This window comes from Curcuma longa, chromosome 11, assembly GCF_044706935.1.
Source record: "Curcuma longa cultivar G26 ecotype Majalengka, Jawa Barat chromosome 11, ITB_CL_G26_1.1, whole genome shotgun sequence".
In the NCBI taxonomy this organism is placed as follows: domain Eukaryota; kingdom Viridiplantae; phylum Streptophyta; class Magnoliopsida; order Zingiberales; family Zingiberaceae; genus Curcuma; species Curcuma longa.
The window spans coordinates 3,383,011-3,402,088 of NC_133871.1; the positions used below are offsets into that span (position 1 = coordinate 3,383,011).

At 35.9% G+C, this 19,078-nt stretch overlaps 2 protein-coding genes across 4 annotated transcripts; one reads left to right on the plus strand and one right to left on the minus strand.

Moving 5' to 3' along the window:
* Window positions 1-497: 497 nt before the first annotated feature.
* LOC141841391 (uncharacterized) lies at window positions 498-4,266 on the plus strand. Of its 2 annotated transcripts, XM_074729557.1 has the most exons (12): window positions 498-621; window positions 741-841; window positions 1,041-1,146; window positions 1,496-1,594; window positions 1,718-1,783; window positions 1,911-2,027; window positions 2,232-2,306; window positions 2,787-2,889; window positions 2,977-3,024; window positions 3,625-3,746; window positions 3,830-3,949; window positions 4,021-4,266. In XM_074729557.1, the coding sequence occupies exons 1-11, from the start codon at window positions 559-561 to the stop codon at window positions 3,929-3,931; spliced, it is 1,002 nt and encodes a 333-aa protein (XP_074585658.1). In that variant the 5' UTR covers window positions 498-558; the 3' UTR covers window positions 3,932-3,949; window positions 4,021-4,266. The 2 variants fall into 2 exon arrangements, with proteins under 2 accessions (XP_074585658.1, XP_074585657.1); XM_074729556.1 differs by having other exon boundaries at window positions 2,787-3,024.
* A 6,273-nt stretch (window positions 4,267-10,539) lies between these two features.
* LOC141841101 (B3 domain-containing protein Os07g0563300-like) lies at window positions 10,540-18,310 on the minus strand. Of its 2 annotated transcripts, none has more exons than XM_074729223.1 (13): window positions 18,077-18,310; window positions 17,516-17,597; window positions 17,294-17,392; window positions 16,350-16,674; window positions 15,883-16,276; window positions 15,677-15,773; window positions 14,765-14,939; window positions 14,300-14,376; window positions 13,623-13,671; window positions 13,314-13,546; window positions 12,672-12,721; window positions 12,042-12,109; window positions 10,540-11,622 (listed from the first exon to the last, which is right to left on the minus strand). In XM_074729223.1, the coding sequence occupies exons 1-13, from the start codon at window positions 18,229-18,231 to the stop codon at window positions 11,051-11,053; spliced, it is 2,376 nt and encodes a 791-aa protein (XP_074585324.1). In that variant the 5' UTR covers window positions 18,232-18,310; the 3' UTR covers window positions 10,540-11,050. The 2 variants fall into 2 exon arrangements, with proteins under 2 accessions (XP_074585324.1, XP_074585323.1); XM_074729222.1 differs by having other exon boundaries at window positions 13,314-13,549.
* Between the last annotated feature and the right edge of the window lie 768 nt (window positions 18,311-19,078).

Below are 19,078 nucleotides of genomic sequence, written 5' to 3' on the forward strand. Positions count from 1 at the left end.
CATATCATATACATATCCGGAAGCACGTGAGTGTTTCTGAAATCAATAATAGAAAGACGCGGTCCAATTAATGGGCTAATAAAATGTAGAAGTAAGATGGATAAGACTGATTAAGTTTAGGATTCACTTGCGTAATAACTTATTTAATATTTATTTAAGATACACAATTTTAATTAATTAATTAAATTTAAATAATTCATTAAACCAAATAAAATGATGAATAAACTTATAAATAATGTTCATAAATAATTAAATAAGCTTAAATTACGTTTGATAACGCCTGCTAGAATCGGGGAGGAAGGAGGTTGACGGCCATCTTCTAAGGGAGAGGATTGCTCTCTTCCATTAGCAAGAAGACTAAAATGGTCTCCATGGAGCTCAATAATAATTAAAAGGCCGTTTACGGCCCACAAACAACCCATTAAGGTATCAATGGAGGCCCAATAAAATCCTATCCGAATTCATGAGGTTCCCATGAACTCCCAAATCTCCCGCGAAGGGGGAGTCCGAGGAATCAAATCGCCGACTCTCTCTCTCTCGCTTCGATCTGCTTCGACAATGGCGGCGATGGCCGCGGCCTCTCTGATCCGCGCCCCACCGAGCTCCCTTCATCATCCTGAGGTGCGGCGTCGACTAGCTCGCTACTTTTCTGCTCTTGAGTTGCCATTGGTGAACCGCTTTTGGTTTATAGTTTTGTTGATATTGCGTATGCGATATTGCAATCTGGATATGTGGTGCAGGGATTATGGATTCGACTGTGTGGACGTTTTTGGTATTCGAAAGGGGAGTATGGGATGGCTCGTTCACTAATCTTTTCGAGAAGGCGCAGGATCAGATTTGGGTTAGTTCAGTTTGTTTGTCTGAATCAATGTTCTTGTGGATTCTTTTACCTGGAATTGAACTGTGGTTTATGTTCAAGTGATCTTAAATGGCTGATGCACTTGAAAACAAGTCATTTAGAAGGAAGTAGCTGGTTACTGCTGCAAGTAGTAGTCTCCAATGCTTTGACCAAGTTTGAGCTAATTCAATTTAATGGGCAGGGGAATATCAGTATCAGCTATCAATCAAGACGCTGAAAAATCCTTCAAGAAGACGGTGGAAGTGGACCGTCTAATTGATTTGTTGAAAGTTGCAGATGCTAAGGAAGTAAGTTTACTTCATCTCGTTTGAATATCAAATTAGATGTCTGAAATATTGAATACTCTTGGCTTTAGTGGATATACAAGCTTGCTACTATTCAGTAGCCAACAACAACAAGCATAATTATAATTAGGCAGTGCATGAACTATTTCTGCTTGCGACATGTTCATGTTCTTGCATAGGTTTTGCAAATCAAAGATAAAGTATTCATTTGAGGGAGGTTATTGTTGTCAGATCCTTTGGCAACTAAAATTTCACTGGGTGATTACATGCTCTGTACTATTATACACATTGAGATGTAGTATTTTGTTTGTTTGTTATTATTATTATTATTATTATTTTTAAATGCAAACAGCTCGACCAACTTGTCGTGGAAAATGTCCTTGCATTCAACGAGGCCTTTTGGATCCGCCTTGCTGCTAGGACAGATACGTGCAGATCTGATGATGACAAAGCATGAGTCTTTACTTGGTTAACTCTTTAAAGAATTCAACATAAAGGAAATTTACTTTTTTTATTGCTTTTTAAAAAATTTTAAAATAAAATATGCTTAAAATTCTATTGTTTACTTCCACAGAAAGATTATGAAGAATTGGCTGCATCTGTGATGACCATAGTAGACCGCCTTGTCCATAAAACCAATGCAAGTATTTTCTAAATAACCATTAGGTATTCTGTCGACCTTTATTGGCTAACAAGCCCGTTTCAGCTTGGAAGCCAAAATTGTTGTTTAAAGTGATCATTAAAGTTTTTTTCCTTTTTCTTTTCAGGAAAGGATAGAATCTGCAACTGATGTTCTTAAGGCTATTCTGAATCCTGTAGTGAATGGCGATGAAGAGATATCATGGCCTCCTAGAGATCCTGAAGCTCTTATTTTGATGGAGAAAGTAAACTGCAAATTTTAATTTATTTTAACTAAATAATTGCCTCTTGGTTTAATACAATTATTTCCTTGCTTCCCTGTAAACTTGAATCGCTTGTTTTTTTTATAGAAACTGTATGCTTTATAAGAAATGGAAGTGGAACCTGAACAAAGGTTTACTGGACGAAGTAGCCAACAATGATAGTATCTTTTTTTTAATCTTGACTAGGAACTAGAGAAGAGAGAACAAGAAGGTTTACTGGACGAAGGATTTCTTTCTGAAGTTAATGCCCAATTACGTCAAGTGAGTTACATTTGCTTTGTTCCATCTTTCAAATGCCTTAGTCATCTTCAAATTGCAATACTTGATTAAATTCTAGTCTACGTCCACAGCGGTTTTGCTTATATTTGCACTGAAAACTAAGATCAAGGATTCCCCGTACACAAGCCGGTTGCATGGGGCTTTCAAATTACACAGCATGATATGCGATGTGCAGTGTGATGTTCATAAACCATGAGTATTCCTGGACTTGTTCATGCCATTACATTCTTCTGCACAATGAGCAAAATATCATAAGTTGATAACATGCTTGCGAAATTCTTGGTCATCACCACTCTGCTGCCAGTCCAGAACCAGGACTTCATCATCGGAACCCTATTGGGCCGATGATGCCTATTAGATCTGAGTTACAAATTCAAGCACATTTTTAATTTTTGTCTTATTCATTATACCTTGTTTGCAGAATTTACATTTTTCAAGCGGGCATAGTTGATTTACTTTCAGGCAAAAGAAGATGGGGATAAGCCAGGGCTCGAGGCTATGCTGCAAAAGGTTTTGCAAGTTTATGCTTCTAAAATACTTGCAAAACGTAGCTATGCAAATAAAGGTGAAAAGACCTGCAATTGTTTTTTATTTATAAATTTTTTTCGTAGGAAAAGTTATGTAAGGTTCTCAAATTGTACAATTTCTGTAGGAGGGGAAATTTTGATAGCAGAGAAGTTTCTTGAAGCTGTGATACAAGGTAATTCTCCTCTTTGCCATATCAACCTAGATAATAATTAACAAAATTCATATATATGTTCTTGTAGTTGATTATAACGTTTTCCTATAATATATTTGAGCTTGTGCTTTACATTAAAATGCCAATATGCTCTTGTAGTTAATTATCGCTACATGAGCTTGGGCTTTACATTTCATGTGCTTTGCATTGACATAGAATTGGAAATTTGTATTGAGGCAATTGAGTTAATACACTCCGAGGAATATAGGAGCCTCAATTCTCTTCGAAGAAGCTAATGTTGTGTTTGGTGTGTAGGAATTGCTATTATGTGCTTTATGAATTCCCTAAAGTTGTGTTTGGTTGTAGAAATGAAGTCTCATGTTTGTAATTCCCCAAGGAATAACTTTTTGATACCCTATCTTTCCATTGTTTAGGAGTATATATATTCTCGGCACTCTTTAGCCCTTCAAAGAACATACATAGCAAAGTGGATTAGTTGGGTTGGATAATCTAGGCCATCGGATATTGCATTTGTTGAACAAAACACACCATAAATAAATGAATGGATCAATTTAAGATCTTTACCAGTCGATCAAATTGATTGACTACCTCAAAACACAGCTCCTGAGAACCAGTGGAATAAATTGTTGATCAATGGACTTAGCATTGGCAAAGGGGAAGTTCCAGCAGAAGAATTTTACGTGGTTATAAAGAAACGCATTGAACGAGTCCTGATACGCACTGTAAGAACTGTCACCACCATTTGTTTGCTCATTTGATGCTCTCATACCTTGTTTGCTTTATTTCCTCTTCAATTTTCCTTTAGGAGGGAGGCTCATACGAACAACGGATCCTTGTCGAGTATCTCAGAGGCATACAATCAAGAACTGAGGAAATTGCCCGAGCATTTCAAGGACCTCCACCTTGAGTTGGATGAATAGATTTTGTAAGTTGGTTGAGTAGCCTGGCTCTGTTTGCCACAATCAATTCATAATCAAATGCTGGTTTTGCTCACAGGATTATCATCTGCAACCTTCTATGAGCAATCTTGAGTCTATTCTTCCATTGCGAAGAATCAAATAGACGGATACAACAACGACGACAGAAGATTGAGGTCAAAATGTTTGAGTAGCAAAAGAAACATTGATCTAGTATGTGGAATTAAAAAAATTTAGGTTCTAAGAAATTGTAGTCATTTAACTTCTCAGTTCAGGAAGCATAATGGAGGAAGGGTGAAACAAGATCTCATGTGGTTGCTTAGTAGACTTAGACCATCTCCAATCACAAAACCTATTTTGGTGTATTTTCAACACCAATTTAGTGTCATTTCAACACTAAATTTTTTTCCAACTCCAACCAATACACACCATTTCCTATACTAAAAGGAATATCCTTAAAATATTCTATTTTTTTATCTTATAATTTATTATTCAACATATATATTTATTTCAATACACATATTAATTTGTTAAATATTTTTATTGTGATCATAATTATTATTAAAATTAATATTTTATGGTACATAATAACTAATTTTTATAATATTATATTTTTAATCACAACAAAATAAATATTTTAAATATTACTTATTTAATTTAATAACTAATATAAATTTATAGTATATAAAATTTACAAATTAAATTAATTTATTCAAAGGGCTTCAAACGGGTACTTGCACCATTTTGGTGCTAGTGAACAGTGTAGCACCAAAATAGTGTTGTACTGTTTACTTGCACCATTTTAGTGTAAAATTAAGGGTATCCATTGGAGAAGAATTGGTGCCCCTTTTACACTAAATTGGTGTAAAGGGGTATCGATTGGAGATGGTCTTATGTCCCATAGTACTGACGTATGAAAATAAACACTATGAAACTGAGAATATTAAAGGGTAATCCGATGCATAAGTTTTTGTTAATACGAGATTTGGAGTAAAGGTTTATTGCAAGAGATTTATTGTACGTCGTAAGAGGTTATTTTTGATATTTAAATTTGTGATTTTTAACATTCCAGTTCCCTTTCAAAATAAGAATATTAAAGAATAATAATAATTATATTTATTAAGAAGAAATTTTAATAAGTATTAAGTAATATGAATATATACCTAACCGATTAATAAATCTAAGACTAAGATAATATACATATTAAGTAAAAAAATCTTAATAAGGCATATCTGATTCGGTATTTTTAATTTCTTTAATTTTTATTTTTTTTTTGCTAATGCTCGCTTCCTTTCAGAATTGAAATTAGGTTTCGTCGTAGTCCGTCTCTCGTCGCCACCATCCCTCACCGCCGCTCTCTCATCTCTTTCCTCATCGTCACCCGTCCCTCGTTGCCACCGTCGCTCGTCCCTAGTCGTCGTCGTCCGTCCCTCGTCGTCACCCTCTCATCTCTTCTCTCGCCGCTGCTCGTCGTTGGGTTACCCATGTGCTTTGATTTACTGATGATTTTCCAATTCCTTTGCACTCGTGTGCTCCGATTTTCTAAATCTGACATCTCTGAAGAAAATATCTATGATGATCAATTATATATTCTCTAAGTTGTTGACGATCGAAAGTAAAAAATTAAGATGGAATTTACATACTGATGATCAATTATATATAAGTTGTTGACGATCGAAAGTTTGAGATGCATGAGAAGTTAGATTTAATGCAAGAATAAACAATAACAAGAAAAATAAGAAGATAAATAAAATTATTGAAAAATATTTGTATGCTTAAAAAAAAGGACATACAGATGATGAACATAATAAATAAATAAAGGTGATTAATACAATAAATAGGCAAAAGGTGATCAATGAAAAAAAAAAGCACGTGATAAAGTTAGAATTGATTGTAAGTTAAAGATTTCACTTGTCAAGAAATAAACTGGACCTAATTGGTTATCACTAATTTCATGGAAAATCCTACTCATCCACTCTCATATTCCTTCAAAGGTCCATTTGCTACACTTGTAATATTTCAATATCAAATAAATCATTGACTCAATAATTTTCAGAGGTTAATATGTCAACTTATCAACAAATGCGATTATTAGAGATAGAGTATGAAGTACCTAAGTATGTAGGTTACATAGAAAGAGATATTAGAAACTTTAAGAAAAAACTAAAAGATGAACAAAAAAATATCGATGTCAAAACATTGATCGAGTTATTTGCATTTGAGAAAGAAAAGAATTCAATTTTTTTTCTTTGATTACTAGACGGATTCAAATAATAAATTTAGTAAGTGTTTTTGGATAGATTATACATTAAGGAGAGCATACAGTGTATTTAGTGATATAGTTGTATTTGATACTTCATATAACATTAACAAATATGGATTGATTTTTACATTATTTGTAAGAGTTAATCATCATCATTAGATAATTATTTTTATTACGACTTTCTAAGTGATGAGAAAACTGAATCTTTTGTTTGATTACTTAACAAGTTCATAGAAGTCATGCTTAAAGGTGCACTAAATGTGATCATCACTGATCAAGATCCTACTACAACAAAAGTCATTGCATAAGTTTTTTCTCAAACAATATATCGATATTGTTTGTGGCACATATTGACCGAATTCCTAGATAATTACACCATTTGACTTTTCGTGACTACTATTAAAGCATAAAAATGTCATTAAAAATTCTACAACACCTGATAAATTTAAAAAGTCATGGGAAGAAGTTATTAAGTATGTTATCTTGAATAAAAATAATTGATTGTCATTGATGTATGAATTATGACAAAAGTGAGTGTCAACATATTTTAGCCTTGTATTTTATGCTAGAATATCAAGTGGTCAGAGATATGAAAGCTTACATTCATTTTTCAAGAGGTATGTCCCAAATAAGAACTCATTGATTAATTTTATTATCCATTTTAATAGGGCACTGAGACATCAAAGACACAATGTGTTAGTTGTCGACTATGCTGTCTGGAAACTTGGAGACGGGAAACGGGAAACGCGGAAACGGAAACGAGAAACGGCAATAGTTGAAGTTTTCAGTTTTTGGAAACGTCGAAAACCTACAGTGTCGAAGACTTAAAGTTAAATAGCCTTAACTTTAATTTAGGAGGGGTGAATTAAATAAACCTAATGTGGATGGAGTTTAATCAATCAAATCCTAATTCATTTAGGATTAGGAGGTTTAGTGGGTTTAATTGGCTAGTGGATGGATTAATGGCTTAACGGTTTAAACCCAAACCCATTAAGGAATCAATAAAAGCTACCGTAACCTAAATATTCGCTCGATTCTCGCAGCCAGCCTTCCCTGTTTCGCCGATGCCATCTCTGCTTCCTCTTCTCCTCTTCCTCATCTTCTGCCGTCGCCGCCCACACTTGCCGACGCCGTCCTCTCATCTCTTCTTCGCTTCCTTGCTTTTCCTCCACCCCACAGCTGTCGCCGCTCCTTTGGTCGCCGCCGTGGGACACCGACGCCCCTAGCTGGCGGAGGAGCTCGGAGACGCTCGCTGGCGTGGTCGGGGAGGTGCGCACCTGCCTCGTCGTCCCCTCCTCGTCGCAACGGTAAGAGGACGATAAGGTCGCCGCGAGGTTGAAGTTTCCATGGATGGAAATGTTTCCCAACGTTTCGGAAACGGGGATGTCCGTCGTTTACACGTTTCCAGATAGCGGAGGTTGTCGACCAAATTGATACGAATGAGCATCCCAAGATTAAGATAAACTGACCAATAGAAACGCGAATGATTAATTTGTACATGAAAAAGAAATGGGTGAAATTTCAAAATGAAATGAGTTAGAGTCATGGTTAGTATATGCAACAAACATCTATAGGAGTTGAATTAGAAGTTTATCATCTGATGAATTTTCAAAGTTGTTCTTCCTCCAAACTAAGGGTGCTCATGCATGACAAATAGAGAGACTACATATTGTGTAACTGTAGGAAATTTGAGCTCGAGGGCATTCCATGTAGGCATATATTAGCTTTTTTATATCAACCAAGTGTTTCAATTGTCTGATAAGTATATACTCAAACGATAGATGCAAGATGCAAAGGCTGGAGCAATATATGTTAGGAGAGCTAAATTCATTGATGATCTAAAAAGGTTTTTAATGTTATCCAAATATTTGAGGTTATCCTATAAAACGTCGATATTGATTGTTGATGCATCTTTGACTGATGAGAGGACAAACTTCTTGGATGAACAATTCAATTGTATTTACAGTAAAATTCAAGAGATGGACATTAGTAGAATATTCAATAATTGAAAGTCAAAGGAAGAAAACCATGGATATGACCTCTGGTATTATTAATTCTTTTTCGATAAGAACAAAGGGATGTGGGAAGAGATTAAAATCATCAAAGGAGAAGTCAACCTCAAAGTCCAGGCTATGTCGTGGATACAGTTATCAAGGTGTGTCACATGACAAGCATAACTATCCAATTTTACAACAAGATATGTGTCGATTAATTCTGCATTTATATATATTTTTTACAAACTAATTAATTTTATTAAATTTTATAAATATGACATTGTGTCAATTGCCCAATTAACTATAGATAATAATCATAGCAGCGATGACAAAACATATGAAGAAGCTTTGGCATCTATAATTGATACTATCAAAGTTTCATTTTATTAAATTATAATGGTTCATTGAAAATTTAAAATTAATAATTGTCTTTATTTCTAACAACACGTGCTTAGATGAATGAAGGTTTAGCAAACAATCATAATTATTACAAATGGATTTGACACACTTGTTGGAATTGTATTGGTTGAGTTTCTAGCTATTAGTCTATTATACTGGAGTCTATACATTATGAGGGAGATGTCTCTGAGTAGTTGTATTATGATATTTCTATTGTTGAGATTTAGAGTATGGTGAGCTAGTGCGGCTCTACAAGTATTATATTTCTATTCTAACCTGTGTGGCTATCCATGTTGGCTTGTTTAGTTGTTGGCCAGTGCGACATTGTTGTTATTATCATTGATGGTTGAGATATTGAACTTATATTTCAAGCATATATTTTGATTTTGTATTGTTGTGATTTTGTGGTATATTCTATTTATGGTGAGGTCATGTTGAAATTTCTATATAATTCAAACTTAAATTTTCAAATATATCAATCATTGTTTCAATTTCAACACTCCACTTACAATCAGATAAAAACTCAAATAAAATCATTATTTCATTCAAATAAAACAACTAAGATAAAATCATTATTTCAAATTCAACACATCACTTGCAACAACTCATATAAATAACTTAGATAAAATTATTATTTCAACACAACACTTACAACAGCTTAGATAAAATAATTGTTTAAGTTCAACTCAGGTAATAACTTGAAACAACATGTTTAATTATCATCACTAATTTGTAGAGAATTTAAATGTTACTTTATCTTTTTCAATATATCTTTCAACTTAGTTATTTTTTCAAACTAAGAATATTTTTCTCTGAATTTGAATTTGAATTTGATATTAAACTTGAAGCTACACATGAACTTTCATTTCCATTTGATGTAAAGGAAGTGGATGACAGATTTTTTATCCAGGTATGCTTGAAAAACTCTTTCTACCTCTTTTCTATTTTTATTTTTGAAAGATTGGTGTCAAAGTCATTAATTTTACTAGATATTTCTATCCGTATATCATAAATATCCGATTCACATTCAACAAAGACAATATATATTTTCTCCTATATTAAAAATAACATTTAGAATCTTGTATAAACAAAAGATTAGAATTAGAGCAATTACAATTTAAAATGAAATAACTTACCATTCATCGATAAAAGAAATGAAAAATTCTTACAAATTATACAACAAAAACTTATTCAAAAGAAAAACTTAAAATAAAATCTAATTAATCCTAGGAACATCTGTATATCCATACGACACAAATCAAAATCCTATATTATTTTATTTAACTCAATGCTAAACACATTTTGTTTACTTTTCACAATATACACTTCATATATAATGAACGTCACTAATTAATTTTTTGTAAAAGGAAAAAAAATTAAAAAAAAAAAATATCTTCCAAAAAATGAAGATAAGTCTCGATATCTTCCAATTTGAACTGAAGCAAGAACAGAAGCATCACTGGTTACAGCAAACAAGGATAACAGGGAAGAGAAACTATTGGTTTTCAACCTTTTTGTGAACAATACTGTCTGTTTTGAGGTCAGCATCAACAAAATTAAGAAACCAAAAGTAAAGACTGGATCGGAGGAAGAAGAGAAGAGGCCACTGCAGGGCATCACAAGCATGCATGTACAACATCCAGCTCTGTCTTGGCCCTCGATGGCTCTTCACCTTCAGTGGTCCTTCCCCTCTCTTGTATCATTTCTTTTTAGAACTCAGTGTGGCTTTCTGTCACCTTGTCCAGAGTTTCCTGTACTTGAGGTGGAAGATTGTTGTATCTTGGTGGGTAATGATGTAGCTAACAGTAATGGTGGCAACTGCAGTAATTTTATCTTGGTGGTGAATTGGATGAGTGATATCCAAAAAGGGAGAAAGAACCATATCACCATTTCTTTTGGCCACCCACCACCATGAGAAGACAAGAGAAGAGCTAAAAAGGAATGCCGCGATCAATCAACATCTTGATTACCCTATACTTCCATAACAACATTCAATGGTAAACAATTTCGAACATCAAACACTCATATAGTGAGTGAATATGAGTTTCTAACACTGGATTTGAGCAACAACTTCTCAGACTTTTGCCAATTGGATCGACACCCTCATTTTTCATAATTTGAAATCTTTCTCACTCCATTTCGCTCTTTATCTTCCTCCTACTCGGGTACTTGGTTTTTTTTTCCCCTTCTTTGCCCGCCTTCTTGAGGTGAATAGAGGCTTAGTGAACAATCTCATGTCCTCTTATGGACACATCAGTGTTCTTTGCCTAGACAACTACTGTACAGATGGTTATACAATTGATGATAAAAACAAATTGTTTTAAAAAAGATGTTTACCAAATGAGCTTGTGAACAATCTCATTCCTCGGTTTGGCGCAGTTACATTGGCCTTCCCTTCTTACCAAGATTGCTGATCTCGGTTGCACTTGCTAGATTCTCCGAAAGTTTCAGTTTCAGTAGGGTACCAGTGACACAGTTTGATGCTGTACCAATGTCTCTTCCTCCCTCTCTGGTTGAATGTTCAAATCAATTTGTGGTGTTTTGAGAGGTGATGCTGATGTTGTTCTGTGTTCAGATGCTTCGTCAACTACTGCATCGACATTCATTTTAGTTACTTTCTGAGTGGCAACCTCATCGATTGGACCGGTTGATGCAGCATCCATGCTCCCTGGTTGCGGTAACACTTCTGGTGGCAGGGTGGGTGACTGCTGCTTTCCTGGCATCTCAGATTCCTTCTCTGACTGACGCTTTTCGCGCCTTAACTCGAGTGTTCTGAACCTGCGTTTCACAGTGAGGCAGACGTTGCATGTGCAGTGTGGCTTGTGCTTGGGGCCCTTCCCGCTTGGAGGCTGAATACAAACAATGCATGTGCAGCCAGGCTTGTGCCGGGGATGCCTTGTTGTTGGTTGGGAAGATTGGTGGTTTTCACTGTAACCAAGAATAGCAAGGTTCGCGAGTGTATCGAGCCCATCTGACACTTCAACATTGTCTCCTTTTGCTTTCGCCTTGCGCTTCTTTGAAACACCTGTTGTTCACAGAAACATGTGGAATCAGTAGTAGTGCTCAAAGTGCTTTGACTTCAGAAAAGAAAATGGAAAAGCCACAATCCTTTGTAATTGTAACTATCTTTAGAAAATGATAACAATATAGCTTCTACCAAAATAACCATCACTAATTAGCATAAAAATATTTGGCATGGTGTTTGTAATATTAAATAACTCCGCCATTGTGAATAAATTCCGTCATGGCCGGTCTCTAAGTCCAGATGAAAGAGGAGGGTTGCGTTACGTTGTTAGTCAACATAAAACATATGTAAATTTTATGTATGGATGCTCCATATAACCAATTCTACTTGATGGAATAAAAGCTATAATTTTTAGAAGTTGCAATTGTAGATCTCAAAACACTTATTATTTAATCTATGAGAGAGAGAAAAATACACACCTGATTTACAAGAGACCATGTCTGCTATGTGCTCCAAACTCAATTCTTGAGCAGAAGAACAAGATGATCTAGCATATTGAAAGAACCAGTTACAAACAGTTGATTAGGATTGAAAGTAAATTGTTGACAAGCGTATCACACTTTTGATGAATCATATGTATACATTACTAATTAACGGGAGTTTAGTTGAAAAGAATTCCAAACTTCTTTTTCTGATGGCAAGTTTAGAAACTATCATTTTATGTTTAAGGGTGAACATAAGAATGCAACTTTTTGACAATAATAAAACAAATGGTAGAATAAATTATGTTAGATGAAAAAAAAAATCATGCGAGTAAAAATTCCGCCAGGGACAATTCTAGTGTTCTTAAGATGTACAGTCGAGCTCGTAGGCACAATCCCAGAGCATCTACGACCTTTCGATTGGTTTTCAGAGACAAATACAGCAGCTATTCAACAGGTTGAACAATCCATCTGTGTGATCCTTAATCGCATGTATAACCCTAACAATTTATACTTGATCTTTTCTTTTACAATCAGACTAGAGATAAAAACCTTACCAAATGAGTTTAAAAAAAATTACAAGTAAAAACATGACGAAATATCAGGAAGATAGGTCAGAAAGAATACCCCGCTTGATCTGAGGTAAGGTATGCCCTCTTCCCTAGTACAGGTGCTTCCTGTAGTGTTAAAGGAGAAAGGATTAGTCATTCCAGATGAATATAAATTCTTTGTTTGTCCTATTTATGCACAATAATAAACAAGGCGGCAAAGTCCATTGCCGGTAGACATGAGTCAATTTCTATATCTTCATAACATTCTTGCATGCACTACTTGAGATCTGACATGAGTAACAAGTTCAAGTCATTAATGATCTGTAAATTTAATTTCACCAGATAGAATAGTCTTCATAGGAAAAGTCATCATGGCCTTACTGAAACTCTTCTGCAGGAACTAAAACTCATCAAAAGCAGTGATGCAGAACTGAAAATTTACAATAAGAAAATGGCTGGTTCAAGCAAAGAGAGAAGATTCACTCAATGAGCCATCATTTTATGGACACTGTGTGGTGCTATGGAAGAAAATGTTAAAAGTGAATCAATGGTCAGGAAGCAAATGTATAACAAAGATGATGTCAAACCATGAGATAGGAACAAGAATCCTTGAATTGAATCTCTATCATTAAATCCCAACAAATGAACCTGACAGCATGATTTAGAGATTATTGCGATAGTAATCAAGTATAGCATAAAGTTGAAACAATTTCTTCACCTCATATTCCTCAAATTCAAGGCCTTCAATAACAACAATACTAGGAGAAGAGTTTGGAGCCGGACAGAGCAACATTTGAGCCTCTTCCCATGTCAATTTGAATTCCATGGGTTCCTCATTTTCAATACGCAGGCAGTTACTCTTTAAGCCAAGAGCTTTGGCTTTTCTTTTGCTAGGAACCTGCAATAACTTGGAAGTAGATCCATCCTTTTGTACAAGCGAGGTGATTTGATCTGCTGCATTGACCATTATGATAACTTCAAAGGTTTCAAAAGAAACATTCAAGACTCCATATTGTTTTCTTATTACCTTCTGGTGGTGGTGAGATATCAGTGCTAGATTTATGTGTTTCAGGATCCTGCAGGTTATAAAATCCTATTTAGAATTCATGATGCAAGTCAAAATTTTTGTTACAAATTTACTTAGAATTCATGGTGCAAGGCACAATTAGTGACTGAACATGAAATGTAGCACCTGCTTAAGAATTTGTGTAAGAGATGTTTAACAGTAGTAGGTATAGCACCTTTATCAAAAGGATTAGCATAGAACAGTAGGATGCTTTATTTTTGACAAAGCAAATGTGAAACCAGTAAAATTAGTTAAAAAAAAAACCCGAAAAGACTTCAATAGACAAAACTCGGTGCTTTCCCACAATAGATAATGTCTATGATCCCTTAAAGTTAACTACATGAATCTTGTCCAGACATATCATGACTAGGGCGCTATACTCTTCAGTGCAGAGCAGTTAAACATGTGATTTTGTTAATACATAAATGGTGACTGTCCAACAAAAACCAAATTCAAATTGATGCAGTGACAATGCATTCAATTGGAAGGTTTACAGGAGCATAGAAGCAAGTCGTGAGAAGTTTCTCCATTGGTCTAATAATATGCTACATGACAAAACAGAATTAGTCCATATCCATAACAACATAATTCTAACGAAGCATTTACATTTTGTAAACAACAACACTTGATCAACCAACCTGTTCATTAGAGCTGCTAGAAGCTTTTCTAAATCCCATGACCAACTTTCCTTCTGGATCTATCCTACTAAATGTAACTGCAGAAGCATATTTAGTTTCAACATAAAAATAAATAAATAAATAAATATTAATTATTAAACAAAAAAAGGAAAACATCATACCACTATGTAAAACTTGACATATATTACCTTCACAACATTACTACACCTAGTGTGAAACAATAATATAAAATTAAAAACTGAAACCACTATGAGAAACATCTTCCCTAAGATAACATATATGGGAACTTTGATATTTCATGTCATGATGACTAGTGGATGCAAGAGGATGATAAAACGAAGCCCTGGAAATAATGGTACATAGAGGAGTTAAAGACTAATAAGGATTATCTGGAGAAACCATAGGAGCAATCAATAGCGATATCTTTGCGCAAGAGATCATCATCTAAATCAATTAGAATAATACCTGTGTCACCTGCTTGCAGTTGCATTGCTTGAATACAAGGTGTAACACCCTCCAAAACATACATCCTACTGTTGTTGTTAGGCCAAAATCGAAATTGGAATATCCAATCTTTTCCACTTGCATCCTGAACTTTTAAAGGAAGCCCTTCAGGCTGAGAAATTGTAGGGAAGTATGCCTGTGTTGAAAAATATAGCCAACAAGAAGACTGTCAAAGAAACTAAAGTAGTTCTCTAAATAAAAGATTCAGGTGGAACAAACAAAAACTAACATGTTTGTCTAATGAATCATTGCCACATGTTTAAAGCTAATTTGATAAAATGAGATGATATAGATTACAATGGTTTGAATGGTGGAGGGATACAAAAGAGAACTCTATTTAACAAAATAAAAAAGATTGGATATTATTAGCAATATAACCTTTCATAGAGTTCACTCGCACAGTAGTATCCATGTCACCTTCTCCAATAGTTGGAAGTAAAATAAAATGTTATTTTTGTTATATGCATAGCTAATAAAATTAGATCCCAGTCCAGTAGCTATGTAATGTTCATGCAAAGTGAAACCAACAATGAGTTTAATGCCATTCAAAAGTTCATAAAGCCACTAAAATTTTTAAAAGCTGTGAAGTACAGTGTGTAAAACAAACAATATGTTGTATAAATATTCAGGTATTCAAATGGCCAGTCCTAAGACAATAATGAAGTAGGAAAAAAGAAGACTCTAAGGAGATCTAATTCCCTTGGCCTGAAACATATTGCTCTATTGTAGTTAGGCATCAAACATCACACTTTGCTGGAGAATCAACCATTTTGTAGCAACATTAAATTTTAGAATTATGAGTCATAGTTTCATAAACTTAATGGACAATGTGCCTGAAGTTTCTAGTATTGAATACTAAAAAGGTGGAGTTACCTCTGCACATTTCTTTGGAAGCACAAGTCGTCCAATCCGCCCAGCATCACTAGCACTTAACATCTTTTCAAACAAGGGAGTGATGGAGGATTGTGGGCTTGTAACAGTTAAGCAAGTAACATTGAAGGGATAGGGAATAACATCATAAATAAGTACATCAAGGTAAGAGTGATAAGTAATAACCAAAACACAAAATAGAAGGATACTCGCCAGATATTTGTTGTAGCTCTTGATTTGTTATCCTAGGCCAATATCGAGGAAGCAATTGTGTCCGTGGATAAGCATCGACTCGAGTTCTTCCATTGCGCATTTGAACTTGCAGTTCAGCTTCATTCATACGCTGAGGGTAAAACTGCTTTGATAATGGAGTAGTTATTTGTACTGGTGATTGATTTGACGAAAGCTTCATTGGATCCTTTACTCCATTTGATGATGGAAAGGAAGCTGAGAGGCTAATAAGTATAGACGAGTTTTCTTTTGTAACAGGTGATTGTTGCAACTTGATAGATGAATTTGGTTTTGCTTCAAAGTTTACTATGGAACTGGTAGAGCAGGGGTCTGTACTTACTGATTTCCTTGCAGACATAGGATCATTTTCTCCTGCAAGAAGTTTGTCAAAATGTCAGCATTAGTCATGTATCATATTTTTCATGAGAGAGAAATTACTCCAAACCTGCATTCCCATGAATGTATTTATCTTGTGAAATGTTGTTAAGGTCGGTAGTAATTTTTCTCTCTGGCTCAAATTTCTTTTCATGTGTTACAATAGAATGGCGGCCTCCAGGTGCTAATTTCTCAATGCTACTAGGTCTATCAAATTCATATGATAGTCTTTGTTGCAAATCAGACTGCATTGTCATATTCCACATATGTGAAGCTTGACGCCACTGTCCAGACAATGGATTAGCCATTGATCTCCAGGTTTTAGCAGGCGAATCTCTCCTTTCAGGCACATGTTGTTGCATAAACATCAGAGAAGATGATATTTGATTTGATGCCTATAAACATATGCATCAGAAAGAAGTCAAGAAATCAAGTAGCAAAAGTCCAACGTCTGAAAAAGTAATTCTTGAATATCTATATTTGTAGTCTTATGGCATGAAATGAGCTTAACAGGAGCATAAATAAATAAAAAATAACTGTGTTGACAGATTAAAAGAGATTCAGTAGAATACAGCAACCAAATGATCTCCCAGAATGGAGACAGAACAATAGAATCACGCAAGGCTATTCTGAGACCCTACTTCCACAATTAATTGTACCAATTCTGCAAGTATAGATGTTTGAAAAGCAAGTATAGGAGCAAGATACAAATTACCTAAGTTAACAAACTCATCCTTAGTACATTCAGTTTTGAAAAGAAAACAGACAGCAGCAACTCTACCAGTTAGCATGTTTCAGTTAATTACATTATCTCTCATTTTGATTTCATGCTCCTAATCATATAATTGACAGAAAATATAGAACCAACAAAGAATATGAGAAGATTTTTAGATAAAGACAAAAGGTTTGAATGAATCACATTTTGTGTTGCTGCTCATACAATATACTGGAGCCAATAGAAGGGAAAGATAAGTACTGCATGGAAGTGATAGGACGAGGCTTTTTGCAGCTCACCGTTGCAAGAGATTTCCTAGGGCATGGAATGCACTCAATTCCTCCTGCGTCAAGAAAACCATAAGACTGAGCTGATGCTATACACCCACAATGCACTCTCTGCAAATAGGAAAATATAATAAGGTATACGGCACAAATAACTGCAGAGACTTCAGTCCATCCCACAAGTAGCATCTAAATAGTTAAAAAAAAAAAAAAAAAAAAAAAAGAGAGATCTCTAACCTTGCCACACGTCTCACAGTTCCTCCAACCAGAATCATTGGAATGAAAAGTCTCGCAGAAGGTTCCTTGCTCAAAAGCGGATCTACAGTGGCAAAAAAGAAAAAAAGATGGGGACTTCTGTAAACGAATGACACAATTGACTGGAGAGAAAAGTCGAACAAGAAAAAAGATCAAAATTTATAGCCTTATCGCGTATCTGAAGCAGAAAATACCATCCGCTTATATCTGATTCGCAATTTTTAAACGCAAAAACCAGCTCAAACAAGTGACTTTTTCCTGTGGCAATTTCACATGGTCGCAATAATATAACTCCAATTTAGCATGTACGTCATCGTAAAACAATAAATGAACTGATATGACATTCAAAAGGAACGAAAAGTCGCAAGATAGAACAACCGGCGCCGCGGAGGCTCACTGGAAAACCAAATCTGAGCACCAGAACACTCGAATCTCGAATGACCCAACCCATTCTTTTGAACAATATAAACAGGAAAAAAACAAATTTTGAATAAACAGACAGCAAGATGAACAGTTAGGGTGGGCGAGCTAGAGAGGACGTACGAGCAGCGGTCGCAGAGCTCGGCGATCTCTCCGGAGCGGAGGCGCCAGCCCTTCCTACGAGGCGCTATATGGTCCGCTATAGACTCCTTGCACTGAGCGTTGAAGCATATCTTGGCCGCTGGCGCCGCTACAGGCGCCGAAGAAGGCGAAGACATGTGGACGAGAAAAATGGAGGAAGCGGACAGATTGAAAACCCAAACCCTACGTTTAAGCTCGCAATCCGGAGCAACAACTGCTGAAATCGAGGGCCATGAGAGCGGGGAGGAGAGCTGTGAAAGGAATTGGGAGACTTCGACGGAAGGAGAGTCCGCAAGCGCCGGGGGAGAAGGCGTATGAATAGGAATGCGAACGAGAGCAACAGAGAAAGTGAGAGATAGACAGAGGAGAGGAATGTAACGGTGTCACGTAAGATATTACCCGAACCGGCGACCGCAGGCCGTTAAAAAAACCTAGTTAGCTACGGCGATTCATTATATACGGCACACGAATGTTACCCAAATGTATACCCGGTGTCAAGGCGGTATGAAGAACCGAGTATGGATTAGTAGATCGACAAAGATGTATTTATATTTGGCAAGACGATAAGAAATAATTTATTATTATTATTATTATTATATATATATACAAGATTAATCTGTTGGGCGCCTTATACTGGCCATCGCGTGGGTGTCGTCGACGTGGAAGCCACGTGGCTGGGAGCGTGCACGTGTAACAAGCCAAAGCAACCCGAGCATCGCGATTCCTCCAAACCCTAGCTCCTCTCTTCTTTGCTCACCGCGCTCCTTCTTCCCCCTGCCCGCTGCCTCTCTACTCCCCTTGCTCTCTTCTCCCTTGCTCGCCACCGTGCCCTCTGCTCGCTGCGTCGCCCTTGCCCGCCGCTTGCTCTGCTCATCGCTCGGGTTGCTTTGGCTTGCTACACGCGCACGCGCTCCTAGCCACGTGGCTTCCACGTAGATGGCGCCCACGCAACGCCCAGCATAAGGCGCCTAGCAGATCAATCCT